This window comes from Typopeltis vanoorti, chromosome 12, assembly GCF_054136105.1.
Source record: "Typopeltis vanoorti isolate ZY-2024b chromosome 12, IOZ_Tvanoo_1.0, whole genome shotgun sequence".
NCBI classification, from domain to species: Eukaryota; Metazoa; Arthropoda; class Arachnida; order Uropygi; family Thelyphonidae; genus Typopeltis; species Typopeltis vanoorti.
The window spans coordinates 51,075,642-51,094,820 of NC_143560.1; the positions used below are offsets into that span (position 1 = coordinate 51,075,642).

General features: G+C 36.3%; 1 protein-coding gene and 1 non-coding gene across 4 annotated transcripts in view; one reads left to right on the forward strand and one right to left on the reverse strand.

The window, feature by feature from the left end:
- Positions 1-19,179, reverse strand: part of Ack (activated Cdc42 kinase) — a 312,841-nt gene that overhangs the window by 279,067 nt on the left and 14,595 nt on the right. For all 3 annotated transcript variants that reach the window (XM_090401270.1, XM_090401268.1, XM_090401269.1), the window contains exon 2: positions 8,156-8,395. In XM_090401270.1, coding sequence (XP_090257396.1) covers positions 8,156-8,392 — 237 coding nt within the window. In that variant the 5' untranslated portion in view covers positions 8,393-8,395. The remainder of the gene's footprint in view (positions 1-8,155; positions 8,396-19,179) is intronic.
- On the forward strand, positions 4,520-4,718 carry LOC150100784 (U2 spliceosomal RNA). The gene has a single exon (XR_016549211.1). It is a non-coding gene; the product is annotated as a U2 spliceosomal RNA (small nuclear RNA).

Consider the following 19,179-nt stretch of genomic DNA (forward strand, 5'->3'; position numbering starts at 1 on the left):
GGTAGAGAAAAATTGAAAAAAAACTGGTGACCAAAATGGAAATGGTGGAAGGCAGCCCACAGGACAGAATTTGGTAGGTACAGTTCTTTCCAAACCCAATAAAATATCTTGGAAATACCAAGATTGATAATAAGAGTTTCACTAAACCGTTCCATAACTTGTATCTAAAGGGGATATTAGCTAGGAGATCTACTACCAAATGAGAGTGGAAGAATCCATACTGGTGATCATTAATTAACTGGTGCACCTCCAGATAGCAAGGAAGTTGGCTATTAACAAATAAGACAAAACTTTTGGTTGACCAAGTGAATTTTGCCATCATGACATTGTCATGACTGGAAATATGCCTGTCCCATTCCATTTTTTTTTAAGACAAGTTTTGGCAATCTTTCTGCAAGGTGATTTTTCTTATAGTCTAATTAACCAAACTGTGAAATTATCTTCCCAGGAGAATTTAATGTTTGTAATATTCATTTTAGTATACTATTGCTTATTCTGATAGCTTTGTGTGTCTGCATGATTATTGGCCTTGTGGATTTGTTACTTACTTTTTTTACAGTATTTTTGAATCTAGCCTTGAACAGAACACAATAGTGCTTTGCACGAGATGGTCAACTAGGTGAGCTAAAAGCAGCATGACTAGGTAAGCAGTGCAAAAATCAAACACCATTAACAATGTAGATTTTTCAAAATTGGTTCAATGTCATCAGTGCAATATTTATGCTTGGCAAAATTTGAAAGATGTGTTTGTGGAGAGACTGAACAGGACATGAGAGAAGGTGGATTTGTAAAAAGTGCAATATATACTGTTAGACTATGAGTTAATGGATGCAAAACAAACTGAAGGAATGAAGGTTTAGCATAAATGAAAGGAGGAAAAAAAAGAAAACGGAACAAAAGCTGGTGAAACTGAGGGAGTGAAAGAACACACGAATGAAGAAATGAAAGTAAGTGATAAGAACAAAATGGAAGCATAAATGAGGAAATGGAAGTAAGGTACAGAATAATGAGAGGTAGCAAGACTACAGGAGCGACAGAAAGTGAAAATGTCAGAATACAAGAATTGATGAAACAGTTATTCAAAATAAAAAATGAGATGAGAAATATGTAGAGTGATATTAGATATTTAGTGGAAACAAATGAAAGTGTGCAAAGAATAGAATGAAAGAAAAAAGCATAAAAGAGGTGATGAGTGATTCAAGAATACAAGTATATGGAGATTCCATTGTTAGAGGATTGGTTAATGAGAGAGTCCATAAGATTTGCTATCCATGAGGAAGAATGAGCAAGATAATTCATGCTTTGGATGTGAAGGGAAAACGAGCAAGAGAATTAGTGGTGGTTGTGGAGACAAATGATTTAAGTGACCATAAGGAGAATGTAAGGGCAGATATCAGGAAGTTATTGAGGAGAGTGAAAAAAAACATATAGTGGGGAAGGTTGTCAGTGTGTTGCTGAGGTATGACAATGATGAGTTGAGACAGAGCCTGAATCATGAATGGCATATTGGCAGAGCTGTGTGAGGAGAAAGAAGTGCAGTTTGTGGATGCATAGCATGTATTTGAGGGAAGAATGAAATTATACAGATGTGACAGAGAGCATTTGAATGGCTTTGGAGTGAGTCAACTGAAAAAAATTCTGCTACATAGAAGAACAGTTTGTGTGATGCAAGCAAGAGATCAGAAGTAAGAGGTGAAGTGAAAGATCAGGAGAGCAGTGTTATTTTTGTTTTATACTCTAATTGTTTAGATTAACTTCTATTGCTTTATATCTTTCTTTTATCCTATCATTTGCGCCATTTGTTATAATGTTTCCTTATATCCTATCCTCGTTCTTATAGCAAGCTCACCACTAATCTTTACTTACCTTTCCTTTCTCTCTCTCATACATGTACGTAACTCTTTTTGTCTCTTATCAAATTAATATATTTCTTAGGATCTCTGCAGTCTTATTGGCCTTTCTATGCTCTAAACGTCATTTTATCACACTACAATCTGATGGAGTTCACCCTATAAGTATTAACACATTTATTTCTTTTGCTGTGCCAGCTAATACCTAGGATAGAAAGGATTCTTGCTCAGGATGACCCCTTCAGAGAGATAATGATAATTTGATCAAGATTAATCTTATTCCTCCGCTTGCTTATTTCTTTCTCACAGTCGTGGCTCGCTTAATATATTTATACTCATGGGTTTATCCCGCTTAGTTCGTTAATGATTTTATGAGCGGTAGTTTTGAATTCATATAACATAAGCAGATCAGGCAAGTACATGAATGAAACAATTTAATGAGCTTCAAGATGATACACAATAATACAATTTAAACAGGTTAATATAGTAGCACTCAATTTAGTTCAAAGGCTCTAATTAATTTGTACTAATCACACATACTAAATTGCAAATAACACTAATACAATCATAAGGTATAAAATTCATAGGTCATCATCATCATGCCATTCTGATACACATGGCCATCAGTTAACACAATAGCACAATTTACACATTAAGTTTAACATAATCAGATATCTCTCAGCCTCGTGGACTAACAAATCTTAACACTGTTTCGGACCTACCTAGTTGTAGGCCACTCTTACAGTCCCTTAAGTTCAGTCCAATATAAATGTCCTCACAAGGAATTCACACTCTTCTATAACTGGAATTAGTATTTCAAAAGTCTACATTATCATGTCTGTCCTTGAATTCTTAAGACTTGTTCCAGCCTTGTCTGGTCATCAAGGCCTTCAATATAGTCGCTTTAGAGGATATCTTCCGAAGATCTGTGCGAGTAGAATCTCTGTGAGAAACCAGGGGGTTGGCAAGGTGACATCGACTTGATTGAAACGGCATCAATTTGGTTTGTCCGTCGCACGACGTCGCTCAGCTATCCAGTGCACGGATATAGCTTGGCCCAATACCAACGCTACGACAGACGATCCAAATGCCTTCCGCGATAAGCCAGGAACTTCTCCCGACGATGACGAGCTCGACCGCTCTCCGAGAGATCAGGAACCAGGAATCCAGGAAAAAAGATCTGGAATCGTGCTTGCAAGGCCTTTTTGTTTAACTCTTTCCTCTCGGCAAATCTCGAACTTCGCGATTCGCGCCAACGCGGTCACGTGTGCTAACGTCGATCACCTTAGCTCCCTATATTTTTTTTTGCATGCATGTCTGCCTTTCTTTCTTGGAAGACGCTTAGGTTTCCTTTTCCAATACTTCTCTCCCTCCCTTCTTTTCCATAATGCAGGACGGCAAAAGTGACCCTTGAACCCTGACTCATAGTCTTTGCTAATTTAGTACTAGAGACTGGCTTTTTCAAATGGATTTGCCAGCTTACATGGATCTCTATAACTGGTTCACACTTAATACAGATTATATATAAAATATAAAAGCCTATTATACAAATTCATGAAATTCCTAAATTTTAAGTGTTTTGTACTTGTAAACAGCTTACACTTGTCCTATTGCCAACATTCCATATTCTCTGCCTTAGTTGTATTTGAGATTGTGACCTGAATATTTTATTATAAACATTTCATAGCTTATTCAGGACACAACAGCAGTACACAAGAGACTGAAGTGTTTGGCAATGGAAACAGTAGTAGTATGAGAGATGGAGAGAGAGAATAGGAATGCAACAGGGAACAGGGAAATGGGAGAGGGGTCTGAATACACAGGGAGATATGCCATTGGGAGAGTGAAAGTAGTAGGGAATATATGTATAGGGGTATGATTATCATAGAAACAGAATAGATCATAGGGTTGTTATTAAGCTGATGTGGGAGAAATTTTTCATAGAATGGGGGCAAAGGGGGTTTAGAACAAGGGGAGATGCATGGAAGTTGTATTAGGATGGTGTGATCGGGAACATAAGGAGTAGATTCTTTGCATGGAGAATGGTTGGTCAGTGGAATGCGCTGCCTGAATTGTGGTGGATGCAGATACATCGAATGAGTTTAAAGCATGGTTTGATGGGCTTTGTTTGAAAGCGTGCTTGCCTCCCACGATGAGTCTTTTGACTCCATGGAGGTCTGGTGTTAATAATAATAATAACTCAAATTAGCACTCTACAGATCAAGCTGGAAGGAAAGCCAAATAATCTGCTATCAGTCATGCTCTGACAAATTGCTAACCTGCAAAGTAGAATACCAGATAATCCTCACCATTCTTCCAACTAGAAAGATCCTTTTTGAACCAACTCTCCTTCTAAATACTGCAAATGTTTGCTCTCTCTCTCTCCTCTTAGCAACTCCAAACATAACTTCATCCACATTTCATTTTCTACAGCTTGATTTCTCCCCCAGTCAATCTCAACCTCATACCCAATGGAAGTGTTTTTCGACCTTCTCTGACCATGATCAACAATAAAAAATACATTTTACATCTCGACCCAACAGATAATTCCACACTATATATATATATATATATAAGGCCAAGAAGTGATGCAACCACAGCAAAAGGGTAGCCAAAAAAGAAGTTTATCTTGTGGTCTGTATTGATATTAAGTTGATAAGAATAGATGCCACGCTTTTATATTAGCCAAAAGATTGAGAAGATAAAAGTGTAGTATCCATTCTTATTGGCTTAATGTCTGGTACAGGCTCCATCCACCCTGAAGATATTAAACTGATTTTTGGAATGCTGTAAAGTGCATATAATTTATGCCAACTTTGTCTCAAGTTGTCTTGGTGTTGCACTACATCAAAGGTCAGCTCTCTCCATCAGGGAGAAACGAAACACACACACACACACACACACACACACATATATATATATATACTAAACTTAAACAAAAGTTGCACAAAACAATACCTGCTCTTACTACATATAATAAAGTAAAACAAAAACAAAGTTAATATCACATGAATTTCATTAAACATTTAAATACAACAGGGGTGCTTAGGGGTCAAAGCTGTATAACTGATAGGAGTTAGCAAGGAATAAAAAAAGTCTCTTTGACTATGTCATTGTTGATAGTGATGTTTTCTCTCTGGTGCAGGACACTAGTGTACAGCAGATTTGAAATTGAAAGTGATCACTTTAGTCTTGAGCACGATAAAATTGAATTTCATATTGAAAAGAATAACATGTAAGAAAGTTTTAAAGCGAAAAAGAGTTGAGCAGCTCTCAGATGTGAACTGTAGATAGACTAAAATACACAAAGATTATTGAAGAAAAAAATGAAAGAGTTCGAGAACAGGAATCAAACCTTGAAGATTCAGTGGCAAACTCTGAAGAAAACATTGATTGATTCAGCCAGAGAGGCATGTGGTCAGGTTGTCTGAAAGGATAGAAAAATCAGAACTCCATGGTGAACACAGTAAGTTAAAGGGGCAGTGAAGGAAAAGAAGAAAGCATATCAAAAGTTCCTGGCAAATAAATCAGCTTGTGCTCTTAGAGAATACAGACACAAAAGTAAGAAAGGTAAACACGGTGTAAAACTAGCTAAACAAAAGTCATGGGAGGACTTTGGAAAGAACATAGAAAATAAATATGAAGAAGGTGGTAAGATATTCTGGAGGTTGTTGAAGAAGCTTAGAAATGGAGGAAAGAGTGCTGTAAAAGGAGTTAGAGATGATAAAGGTGACATGAAAACAGGAGAAAAAGATATCCTTGAAGTATAGAGTAATTACTTCGAAAAATTGCTAAATGAAACTAGCAGTGATGACAGCACAGTGATAAAAAACACTGACCAGGCATGCAATCACGAATACATATCCATGCTTGAAGTAGAAAAAGCCATCAATAGTCTGAAATGTGGAAAGGCAGCTGGAGTAGATCATATTAGACCAGAAATGCTCAAGCATGGAGGTATAAAGGTTTTATAGTGGCTACACTGCATAGTTCAGAGAAGGCCTGGACAGAAGGACAAATTCCAGATGATTGGAGTAGAGCTCTCATAGTACCCATATATAAAAAGGGAAATAAAACTGATTGTGAGAATTACAGAGATATTTCTCTACTGAGTGTTCCTTGTAAGATTTATGCCAGTATTCTTGAGAAACGGTTGATACGGATTGTGGAAGAGAAGCTTGGTGAGGAACAAGCTGGATTCAGGCCAAATAGAGACTGTCAGGATCAGATACAACTTTACGACAAAAAGTTGAGAAGTCATGGGAATATAACAAAGATCTGTATTTAAGTTTTGTAGATCTGAAAAAAGTATATGACAAGGTGCCAAGAGAGAAGCTATTCAAAATGCTACAGTTTTATGGCATCAGTGGATCATTATATCAAGCAATACTTAGTCATTATTTGAGTTGTAAGTCAGCAGTTAGAATTGAAGGAAGTACAGGAAGATTGTTTAACCTCCCTACCAACCGATGTGGATGAAATAGTAACACCAAAACTTTGTATCCATGTTATTCAATGGGTGTTAGAGCTTCGTATCCAGATTTAGCTGAATGTCTATATACGTCGTGGCCGGTTGGGGGGGGTTAATGTTAAATCTGGTATCAGACAAGGATGTACATTATCACCTCTGTTATTCATTATCTATATGGATTACATTATGAAGGAAAGTGGTATTAAACCTGATATCAAAATTGGAGATGTTAATGTCAGCTGCTTGCTTTATGCGGATGATGTTGCACTTCTAAATAAATCCACTACAAGTCTGCAAGATTCCCTGACTAAATTGAATAATTGTTGTGATAGATATGGTATGAAGGTCAGCAATAACAAGACAAAGATAATGAAAATAGGCAGAAACATTGAAAATATCAGCTGCATTGTGAATGAAGAACCTAGAGAACAAGTAAAACATTTCAGCTACTTAGGCAAGATCTTTAGTGAAGATGGTAAATTAAATATGGAAATAGACGACAGAACCAACAAAGCTGGTATGGTAGGAAGTCAACTGAATAAATTCATATGCAATAAGAGAGAAATTAGTCAAAACACTAAATTAGCTGTATACAAGACAGTGTTCAAACCAATTTTAACTTATGGATCTGAGAGCTGGGTCAGAAGTAAAACACTTGACCAAAGACTAGAGACTGCAGATATGAGAGTCCTCAGAAAGATTAGGGGCGTTAACAGATGGCATCAATGGCAACATAATATTAAAAACAAGGATATTAGGAAAGAACTTGACATTGTCAGCATCCAGGAATGCGTTAGTAGAGCTAATCTCAGGTGGTATGGTCACCTAAATAGAATGGGCAAGGAAAGATTAGCCAAACAAGTGTTCTCTGCCAGGTTGGCAGGAAAAAGACCCAGAGGAAGACCAAGATATAGGTGTAATGATATGGTAAAAAGTGCCTTAGAAGATAGATATATAAATATAAGATCTGACAATGTTGCAGCTTTGACAGATAACAGATTGAGTTGGCAGAAAATTGTAGGTAGGAAGTTAGTAATGATGTAAATTTTTCATGTAGTACTATCATATCCTGTACACCCCTTGAGCATAAATGTCAGGAATTTGATGAAGATGATGATGATACAACAGAGGAAGAAAAAAGATCAATATAAACAATACAAAAACAGAAATTAAGAAATATTTTATTTAATGTGAAATGTGCTTGCCTTAAAACATAGGATTCCTTTTTATTCACAGAAATAAAAAATGTTTGCTCACTATGCCTACTGTTTCAGAAGAATGGAATGAAACCTGCACAGTGATAAACATCCCATCCCCAACACACATCATACTGCAAATGCAACAAAAACAAGTAGCTTTATTGTATCATTAAATACATTTAAGGACACATTAGAGTCTATGTATTATATGTAGTGATAATCAGTGTAAAATAGAGACAGTTTACCTACGAATATACTATAGGTTGATCAACCAACCTCTTGTGTATGGGCACAACATGAAAAAAAAAAAAAAAATGGAATAAAAACAACTCGAATAAAATAATCAAAAACATTCAAACTAGCATGCCATGTATATTTAAAACTTTGCAGAAATGTTCCTGCTCAATGCAGAAGGGACATGATATACTGTGAAGCAAGTTCCCTCTTGAAGAGAAATATGGGCTCTGACACAGCCTAGTACGAATGTGTTAAAGCTGTGAAATCTATGAGATACACTCTGATATTTTTATATTCCATTTCAAAATTAATATTGTAATTCAGAAGTAATTATAACATTCTAAAAGTTATTATCAAATATAACATTTTTCCTGAATAATGATTATTTACAAACTTACTTTATTTATTAAGGATTTTCGCCATTGACTGCTTCGTTGCTTTTTAACAGCATCCAGCAATCTTCGAATAGCTGGCTTTCCCATACCAATAAGTTCGAGATCCTGAGGCAATACATAGTCAAAATGAATAAGTCTTGTAACTTGTAGCTGATCTCTAATTTTAAGATAAAACTGCTCTAACTGAACTTCTTTTAATAACTCTAATAACCATTCAGCACCATCATATTCAGCAGCCATGACCTAAAATTATACAAAAGAATAACCATTGCTCAGATATAGATGTATCAGTAAGAATAAAAATTCAACATGCGAAATATAATATCACCATTGCTTAAACTGATTAATTTCTTAGGATCAAATTACTTGGCTTTCTGAAACCTTGTTTTTAGAAGTCAGTTGTTATGCTTGTCAACTGCATGGAGATGCCAGCTATAACACTAATGAGATGATATCTCTAACGAAGAAAGAAGAAAATGGAAAAATAAAGACACCCCAGAAGGGAAAATACAACATAGAACTCTGAATGACAAATTGAGAAGGGAAGCAGAAAGAAGTAGAGGATTGGCTTAAAAAACAATGTGAAGAAATAGAAAATTATGAGAGAGTGGGAAGGTATGATCATTTGTATGAAAAAAAGCAAAGAAGCATGAATCACAAGAGAAATGGAATTCAAGCTAGAGGCATGGAAAATAAGAATGGAGAAATCATAACTGAAGAAGATAAAATCCTAATGAGATGGAAGGAATACATTGAAGATCTATATGACAAGGAAAATAGACCAAATGAGTTGCTATTAGAAGATATAAAGAAGGTAAATGAAGATGATCTAGGCCAAGAGATTTTGAAGACAGAAGTAGAAATGGCCATTAAAGAACTAAAATGGAAAGGCAGAAGGAATATATGAAATATCTGCAGAATTCCTGAAACAACTTCAGAAGAAAGGAACTGAAGAAATAAAGAAAATAATAAATTTAATTTATAACAAAGAAGAATTACCAAAAGATTTTATGACCTTAATATTTATACCTATACCAAAGAAAAGTAATGCAGTGAACTGTAAGGATTTTGTAACAATCAGCCTCATTTCCCATACAACAAAAATACTTATGAGAATCTTAACATGAAGAATTGCATTTAAGATGGAAGAATTTCTTGGAGAAGATCAGTTTGGTTTCAGGAAGGGTAGGGGGAACAAGAGATGTGATTGGACTGTTAAGAATAGCAAGTGAAAGAAATCTGGACTTGAATAAAGAAGTTAATATCTGTTATATAGATTTTGAAAAAGCTTTTGACTTTGTAAAATGGGATAAGATGGTGGAAGTAATGGAAAAGATTGGTAGAGATTGGAAAGACAGAAGGCTAATTATTTCACTATATATATATATATGGGACAAACTGTCATGGTGAGAGACATACATGGTACAACAGAACCAAGTCTCATTGGACGAGGAGTAAGAAAAGGCTGTTCTCTGTCACCAATTATGTTTAACATGTATTCTGAAGCAATGTTAAAAGAAGCACTGGAGAATTCTGAAGAAGGAATAAAGATTGGAGGTAGACAAATATTTGCAATAATATACACAGATGACAAGGCATTATTATCAAATACTGAAACAGGACTATAACATCTGTTGAACAGATTACTGGAATCCTGTATCAATTATGAAATGAAAATTAACATCAGAAAAACAAAGGTAATGAAAATAGCAAGGAAAGAGGCAAATATGGATATCAGAATAAATGGGGAAAAATTGAATCAAGTAAAGACATTTAAATATCTAGGAAGTGTGATTAGCAGTGATGGAAGATGTAAAAGTGATATAAAAGCAAGAATAGCGATGGGAAGAGATGCCTTTAATAGAAAATGGAATTTATTCAGAAGTAAAATGGATAGAAACCTAAAGAAAAGACTAATAAAATGTTATGTGTGGAGTGTTGCCCTCTATGCAGCTGAAACTTGGACATTGAAGAAAGAAGAAATTAAGATTTTGGAAAGCTTTGAGATGTGGATTTGGAGAATGATGGAAAAAATCAAATGGACAGATAAAATAACTAATGAAGAGGGCTTAAAAAGAGTAGAAGAAGAAAGAAGTCTGTTAAAAAAGAAGAAAGAGGAACTGGATAAGGACATATTCTGAGAGGGAATGGAATAATCAGAGATGCCATCGAAGGAAAAATAGACAGAAAAAGACCCAGAGGAAGAATAAAGAAAACAATGCTTGATGACATGCTGAATGGAGACAGGTGCACAATCTTGAAAGAGAAGTCTCAGAACAGAAGAGAGTGGAAGAAAAGTTTTTGCTACTAAGAGAAGAACCTGCTCAATTGCAGAATACTCAAGAAGAAGATATAAATATTCACAAATATTTATAAAAAAATTCAAAATGCTGTCATCATCTTAGATATATTAGAGCAACAAAAAATTCTCTTGGACTGGAAGATATAAGAATGTCTGGAAGAGGAGGGAACAAAAACAGCGAGAGAGAGAGAGAGAGAGAGAGAGAGAAAAAAAAGAGAGAGTGTGTGTATGTGTGTCAGATATTCATATATTATGTAAGAAGTATGCATTATGTATGTAGATGAATAAATAAGAAGGAAATAAGGGTAAATAGACAGCACAGGTTGCTTAGTGCTTTAATTAATAAATTTAAGCGCTGTTTTGTATAAATTTAAATAGAATCAAAAAATTAGAATAATCAAAGAAAATGTGTTGAATGATTTGCAATTCTAATTTGTTGTGTAGAAAATAATTATTACCAAATATGAATTAGCATCATCAAAATCTATGTACTCTGTGGATTATATAATCACCTAACATATAAAAATGTAATATAAATTACAGAAAACTGTTATTTGAAAACATTCACAAAATTGGAATAATTTTTAATGTAGTTCAAAATATTAGAATAATGCGAAAAAATTACAATCAAAGGGAAACAACATGACAATTAGTATTTTGTTACATCCCCCTTAGCTTTCATGACCATTCGTAAATGGTAGCATACTATTTACTAGCAGTTCGCAGTCTTTTTTTATCAGAACATGGTCTGCAGACTAGAAACAAGTCAATTTTTGTCTCTTGAGACAATTTCTTGAAGATGTTTCTTCATAATTCTCCACAAATTCTCAATGGAGTTTAAATCTAGTGTTTCCAGCAAGGAATTACATGGATTTGCCTTTCTTTGAGCCATCTAGTAGTAGTCTTGGAAGTGTGACAAGAAGCTGAATCTTAATGAAAAAAAGAAATTACCATCGCATAAATCCTCTGATGCCAGTAACATAAAGTACTCAAGAATTTCTTGGTATACTTTGAAAATGACTCTTTGATACACAATACACAGCCTACCTGGACCCCCTCTGAAGTCATACAAGCCCAAATCATGACAGAGGTTACATATTTTACCGAACGTTTCATGCATTCTTTATCAAATACCTGCAGAATTCCTGAAACAACTTCAGTAGAAAGGAACTGAAGAAATAACCAAAATAATAAATTTAATTTACAACAAAGGAGAATTACCAAAAGATTTTATCAAAATCTCTTGTTGACACATGGGACACACAAAACATACTTTCATTGCTAAAAAGTACCTTTTTTCCATTCCTCTCGACCCCACCATTGCACTCTGTCTTTTCCTTGGAAGTTATAAGTGGTTTCGTCTTAGGCACGTAATTTAAAACCCAATTTGTGAAGTCGTCTCTCTCAACATTGTAGATTTAGATACATTCACACCTAGTTCTTTTCATCTCCTGTGAAAATACCTTACACTTCGGAAGCAGTTTTTCTTCATAATATTCTTCAATTTTCTCTCATCTCTTGATATAGTTATTACCTTTCAACTGCTATTGCAGCAATTATTTTGAAAACTCCGGTTATTAGAATACTGTCTCAATACTCATCACGCTTGCTTCAGAACATTTTGATTCCATAGATATAAACTGCTGAGTTTGGCTTTCTTTGTGTAGAGACACCATATGAAACTTCTTAGCTGCCGATATGTCACTCGTTCGAATCATGTTTTCAAGTGATTAACTGAAATCTACATACAAACGATTTCTCACACAAGTCAGTCCTGCAGTTACTGAAATATACTGCCATTTCTATGCTCTCCTCAAAGGCAATCAAAAAAATTTGGAATTTTCTAATATTTTGAACCAAGTGAAAAAATATTCTAATTTTGTGAATGTTGTCAAATAATAGTTTTCTTATAATTTATATTACATTTTTATGAACAACATAAAAGATTAACTCCGTTTTGGAGATCACTTCCTCTGCAAACATCTCTATATACTAAAGTGAAAGGAAGGTGGTGGGGAAGGTACACCCCTTCCATATTCTGCTGAAAATGGCTGAATAATGTAACAATCCGTCTGACTTCATTCTAGTCTGTGGGGCTGAATTAGTTTTTTTTTTTTTTTTTAATCCTGGGGAAATTCAGCCAAACAGACTAAAAAGAAAGAGGAAAGTTGCATATTGATTTATATTGTAGTAATTCCAAGAAATACTACAATATTCCACAATTCCATATCTGAGCTCTTTGACAGTCGTGAAGTGAATGAAGTTCTATAACATCCCCTCTGTAGCTCAGGCTTAGTACTATTGGATTTCTAGTTATTTCCTAAATTGAAGACAGTCTCGTGGGCATCTATTTTGAAAACAATGAATAGCCCAATGTAGAAGTAAGAGTTTTACTAAGACAGAATTAAAAAACTTGTTATTTGGTGGAGAAAAGAATTGAAAGAGAGGAAGATTATCTCAAGAAATAGTGTATGAAATTAGAATAAAGACTACAAACTGTCTTGTTGTCTATTTTACTAATATGTTTGTTTTGGATGGGGAGCTATCACATGGAAGCATTACTTTAGAAAAGACTCTCATACAAAAGAAGAAAAATTTTATCAATTGCTCATATATTACTGTTGATAGTGATTTTTTTTTTTTAATGTTTCTATACATGAGAGATTGGTTATTCAACCTATAGTATGTTTAGCACCATGCGTGGGAAGAGATCTGAGAAAGAAAGAACTTGTTCACATTATATTTGCAGGCCTGCATGTTGTATTCCTTGTGAAAAACATTGGGGAGGGGGGGGAGGCTCTTTCAGAATGTAAAAGCATCAGCAGGATGAAGGAGAAGGAATAAAAACTTCTTCTGTGAGTATGGAGTTGGATTATGAAAGGGTGTTGGATGATTTCTGCATATTTCATTGGATTTGGTAGAGAAATTGGAGGAGGGGAATTATTAAGGCTAGTTCTGGTGAATGTTTACCATGGAAATATTTATAGAAGATGCATACAGTAGATACTAAAATGCCTGTGTGAGAGTGGTTGGAGTGAGTTGGTAGCGATGAGTCATTAATAAGTCTGATTGTGCTCTTTTATATTGCATCAGACATTTCTAAGAAGCTCTTGGGGCACTCCAAGTACTACTCACACATCTGTGAACAGTACTTGACGGATGCTCACACATCTGGGACAGACTTGTGATTTATACAGTGTTAATAGCTGTTGAGAGGTAAATTAAAGAGGAATCCTGATTTTTTGGAAGCTTAAGAGGCAATGGTTGTGATGTGCTTATGTTAGGAGAGTAATCCCAAGGAGAGAAATCTCATCATGCCTAGAGATCAGGATATGGTCAAAGGTATGGTTGGGAGAATATGGGTCATTTTTTGTGGTAAATAATGCAGAACTGTGTTTTTCAGGCACTGAAATTGACAAGGTCATCTGTGCCCCCATTGGAGAATGGTCTGGAGATCAGAATTTAGTGTTGCAGAAATTGTTGCAATATGGGTTGTGGTGGTTTGTGTGGGGCAAGGTTTGTCAAGCTAGAAGGAGGAATGTGGTGCACTGTCATCGGCAAAACTGTGTATTGGATTTGTAGTCAACTGGAGCAGGTCATTGATATATATAAACGAAAGAGGATGGTGAGAGGACAGAGCCTTGCAGGATCCCAGCATTAATTGCATAACTAGAAGATGGGAACTGGACATCATGCACGATGTATATATCCAGTGAGAAAATTGGCAACCCAGTTGCAGAAGTCATGAGATAGACCAAATGATGAGAGCATACTTAACAGACTCCTGTGCCAGACTTTGTCAAAAGCCCTGAAAATATTAAGTGCATCCACTTAGGATTTGCGAAGCTTTTCCATGGTAGATATCCAGTGTTGGGTGAGTAGATCCCTTGATCAGCATTCATAGAATCCATACTTCTTCCTTTTTCCTTCTTTTACCTTGCGGTGTTGAGTTTTTCTATTCATTTAACTGCAACCATACACGAGGATAAGGTGGTTGGCCCCATGCCTCCCATTGTATCCTACATCTGTAGAAGCATTGAGTTCTCAAGGCCAGTTTGCCTGCTTGCAGGATGAAAACCCCCAGATAAACTGGGGAGAAAAACCCTGCAGTCCATGCACAAAACCAGCTAACTTGGGTATGTCTGAGAAAGATCCTAAGCTCCTCACATCGGCAACAGGAATCAAACCCAGGACACTCCTTTCCCAGGCATATGGTTGCAAAGTGCATAGCCACTTGGCTAACAGCGCAGACAGGAATTCATACTGATGGTCATTTATTAGTTGAGCACCCTCAAAGTGGTGTAGGAGTTGGGTGTTTATGGTCTCTCGATTACTTTAGAGGGGACTGAGACAAGAGATGGGATAGCAGTTTGATTGCAAGTATTTATCACCATTCTTGGGAATGGGTTGGACATGAACTGATTTCCAGGATATAGAGTACATTGCTTCTTATTAGTTCAAAATGCAAGAGGGGATAGAGGATTTGAAATAAGTGACCTACCCTGTGCTGAGAGAGGCGAAAATGATTATCACATTGAAGAGAAGTTAAACATCTTTCATATGTGAACTGTAGAGTCAAATATATAAATATTTTTAGAGAGAAAAAAAAAAAAGACAGTATGAAAATAAGAACAAAACTTTAGCAACTTCTTGGAAAATTCTATAAAAAAAACATTGCTTTACTCTGCCAGAGAAGCATGTAGTTAAGTTATTTAAATAGTTCAGACCTGAGACTCAAATTAAATAAAATTAAACAGACCCGAGACTCAAATTAAATAAAATTAAACAGACCCGAGACTCAAATTAAACAAAATGGTTAAAGGCACTGACAATTCTTTAGCTGCTTCTCGTACGACACGAGCTGGTATACCATCCAATCCCGCAGACTTCATTCACCACAATTCCCGTATAAGCTGCTTGTTCTTCCATTTCTGCAATGTCACCACATGGATGATATACTCTTGCAAAGTGCTCACTCAGTAATTCTACTATATCAACTAATTCGGTTACCTCCCTACCATCGGCATTCTTTAAAATCAATCTGCCGTATACATTTTTTCTTTTACTTGCAACATATCGAATAAACTGTTTGGGATTCTCTTTAGCCTGCATGGCTAATGTTCTTTCATAATCCGCTTTTGCTTTTCTTACCACACTTGTTACCCTTCTGGCCTGGGCTTTATACCGTTCACGTGCCTGCAGGTCACCTTTCTCCTTAAATTCCCTCCACAGTTGTTTCTTTTTTTTTAGCTCAAGCTTAATGGTGTTATTCATCCATTTAATCCCTACTTGATTTATTATTCGGACTATAGGTATACAGTCAGCCATTGCCTCCTGAAAAAACTTCTTAACTGCCTCCCATGCTCTATCAACCAGCCCTTGCAGTTTTACATGCCATGGCATTGAACCAATCAAACTCCTAAACTTGTCATACTTACCAGCCCGATAATTCCACATGTACCCTTTCTTAATTGCAAATTCCACACCTTTAGCCACCTCCCAAGTCCAGACCCTATGATCACTCTCACCAATTGGTGGCAATGTGGTCATATTCGTTACAGCCAAATCCTCAGATGCAATTACTAGGTCAAGCACTCTCTGACCCCCCTAGTATTTTCCATTACATGCTGTCGCAGATAGTTATCCCTTAATAACCGCATAAAACCCAATTCCTTCCTCCCGTGTGTCCTCTCCTCCCTCCAATCGATGTTACCATAGCTGAAATCTCCCACAATAATTACCCTCCTTCCACTCATTTCGTCTATTTGCTTATGCATACTACCTCCACCATCTATTCCATTATCTGGTCTATAGCAGCACCCAATTGTATATTTTGTTCTGCTAGCCTCAATCTCACACCAAATGGCCTCAAATGTGCTCTTTTCTCTATCCTGCAATTCAACTTCTATTCTCCTTGGCTGCAGCTCATCAGCTATCATCAATAAACTCCGTCCCCCATTTTATTCTCCCTGTCATTCCTGAACACACTATATCCCTCACATTAAATCCCACTAGCTATATCATCTTCAGTCAGCCATGTTTCACTAATGCCAATAACCTGTAGTCTGGAAGTGCCAACCAAGGCCAAAAATTCTTCCTTCTTGTTCCTAATACTCCTAGCATTAGTATACATGAATTGCAGACCCCCCCTCGTTAGCCCCATCCCTACCCTGATGCCTTATACTAACTATCCCATTCTGATTTGCTGTTCTTATTCACTTGGGCATATTATACTCATTCATACACTCAACTGCCTCCCTAAGGTCTGCATATCTATCTACCCCACCCATTAATAAATCTAGTTTCCCTGATTCTGCACATCCACTTCATTCAACAACACTTTTTCAAGTCTCCTTACACCGAATCCATTCAAATGCAAACCATCCATCTTATATAGGTCCTTTCGCCCATCAAACTCACTCCACACGACTACAAATTCCACACCACTCATCCTGCATAACCCACGCATAAAGTCATTTGCAATTATGGCCCTCCTCCTAAGCTCTTCACTGTCATACTGTGGCAAAAAACTAATCATACAAACTCTCTCACTCTTTTCTTTTGCTACCTCAAACAATTCATTCAGGTCCTCTATCATTTCCATTTTATCTCCTTTCAAATCATTCGTACCTGCCACCACTATCATTTCTTTCACTCTTTGCTTTTGCTCCCTAATAGACTCACTTACGTCCTTAATGGTCGCACCAGGTTGGTATGATTTTGTCAAATTCTCTACTATCACACCTTGTACTAACGAATCTCCATACAGCACTCGCTCCTTCATTTTGTTTACATTCACAATCATACTCTTATTTTTCCTATCATACTTTTTTTTATTGGCTGGTACACTCGGTAGACATTTGTGCATACGCTCCAGTTGCCGCTTTGCTCTCTGTATCGCTCCGCTCAACAGCACAATCTCACTCATTGCATCTATCTCATTTTTTTTATTATCTGTTAAACCATTAATTTGCTCTGTATTAATACCTTCATTTACACTTTCTACATTCACACCCTCACAGGTCTCTGGTAAAACCTTGCATTTCTTATCATATTGCTATTTTCTACATTCTGAAATTTGACAAAAATATCACACTCACGACCTGAAATACACTTTAATTCCTCATTTTCCTTACATTTTCTACACACATTCACTCCATTATCATCATCTAACCATACTCCAACCGCTCTCCACAAAGCATACATTTCGCAGATAGTACACTGAATAAATTCCATTATATTACAGTTATTGGACAAAGATGGCGAACCATTGTTACTAGCCGCCATTTTCCTTCTTACCAGAGCCATGTGCACGCTTCTATCATATTTTATCAAATTAATAATTGAAACACCAAAAACACACAAACAGACACACTAAGATACAAAAAGCAAACAAAACTATGTAATATTCAAGTAAAATTGTCAATGATAACTTAACCCCTTAATGTACCAATTAAAAATCAGAAAGCGGTCATTTTTCTGCCAAATTTTTGGGCGAGGGTGATTTGCTGGATCAAATTCATCATTATTTGAAAAATAATGATGAATTTGTGCAAACGAAAAACGAAATAGCCAATACATGCCGTTGGCAACTTTTCTCGGCTGAAAGGAAATAGGCAAAAGATTGTCTAGCGTCTATATTCGGTTGTATTTATATGTGAAACCAAAATTCAATATCAATTTTGGTGCAATAAACAAAAAACGTGTCACAGATGTCTTTGTATGTTAAGGGGTTAAAATAACACTTATTTTATCAGGAGCTCTCAACAAACACTACAGACCACGAGTCCCTCTAGCACCCAATTATCAATTTGAGTTCAATTTGTCTCGGGTCTGGGTTAGTCCCAAGGGGATGGAAAGAGGGGAAAATGGTTCCACTGCATAAAGGAGGTTCCAAGACTGCTGTTGAAAATTACTGGCCAATCAGCATATCAGGAATTGTTGTCAAGGTCTTGGAGAAAATAGTCAAAAGGAAAATACAAGATTGGATAGATGAAAATGGGCACTTTATGGGGGACAGCATGGTTTTGTGAAGGGTAGATCATGCCTCGGTAACTTGCTCACATTCTATAACACAGTGACAGCTGAACTGGATAAGAGTAATGGGTTTACAGTGATTCTACTGGACCCTTGCTAAAGCCTTTGATAGGATACCACATGAAATTCTAATCAGTAAACTGCAGCATATGAGAATGGATATAGGGTTGGTGAGATGGATAGAGGGTGGTTGATGGAGAGATATCAGAGAGTGGTTTATTCAGGAGTAGAGTCCAAAAGACGGCCTGTGACTAGCAGTGTGCTGCAGGGTTCTGTTCTTGGACCGCTACTGTTTAATTTGTTCATTAATGATATAGGAAAGGATCTGAGAGAAACTGTGCATCTGTTTGCAGATGATGCAAAGTTAGTTAGAGCAATAGTGAATGCTCAGGATGTCAAAATTTTGCAGGATGATTTGGATAGTTTGGAGGACTGGGCTAAGGAGAATGGATATCAATTTAATGTGGAAAAATGTAAGGTTTTGCATTATGGGGTGAAAATTTTAGCAGCAATATATCACATTGGAGGAACTGTACTCCAGGAGATTGACGAGGCCAGGGATTTGGGAGTGTTGGTGGATAGGGAGTTGAAGTTTAGGGGACACATCGCAAAAATGGCAAAAACAGCTCATTTAATCACTTGGTTGCTGAAAAACACTTTAACGAGCAGAGACAAACAGGTTATTGTT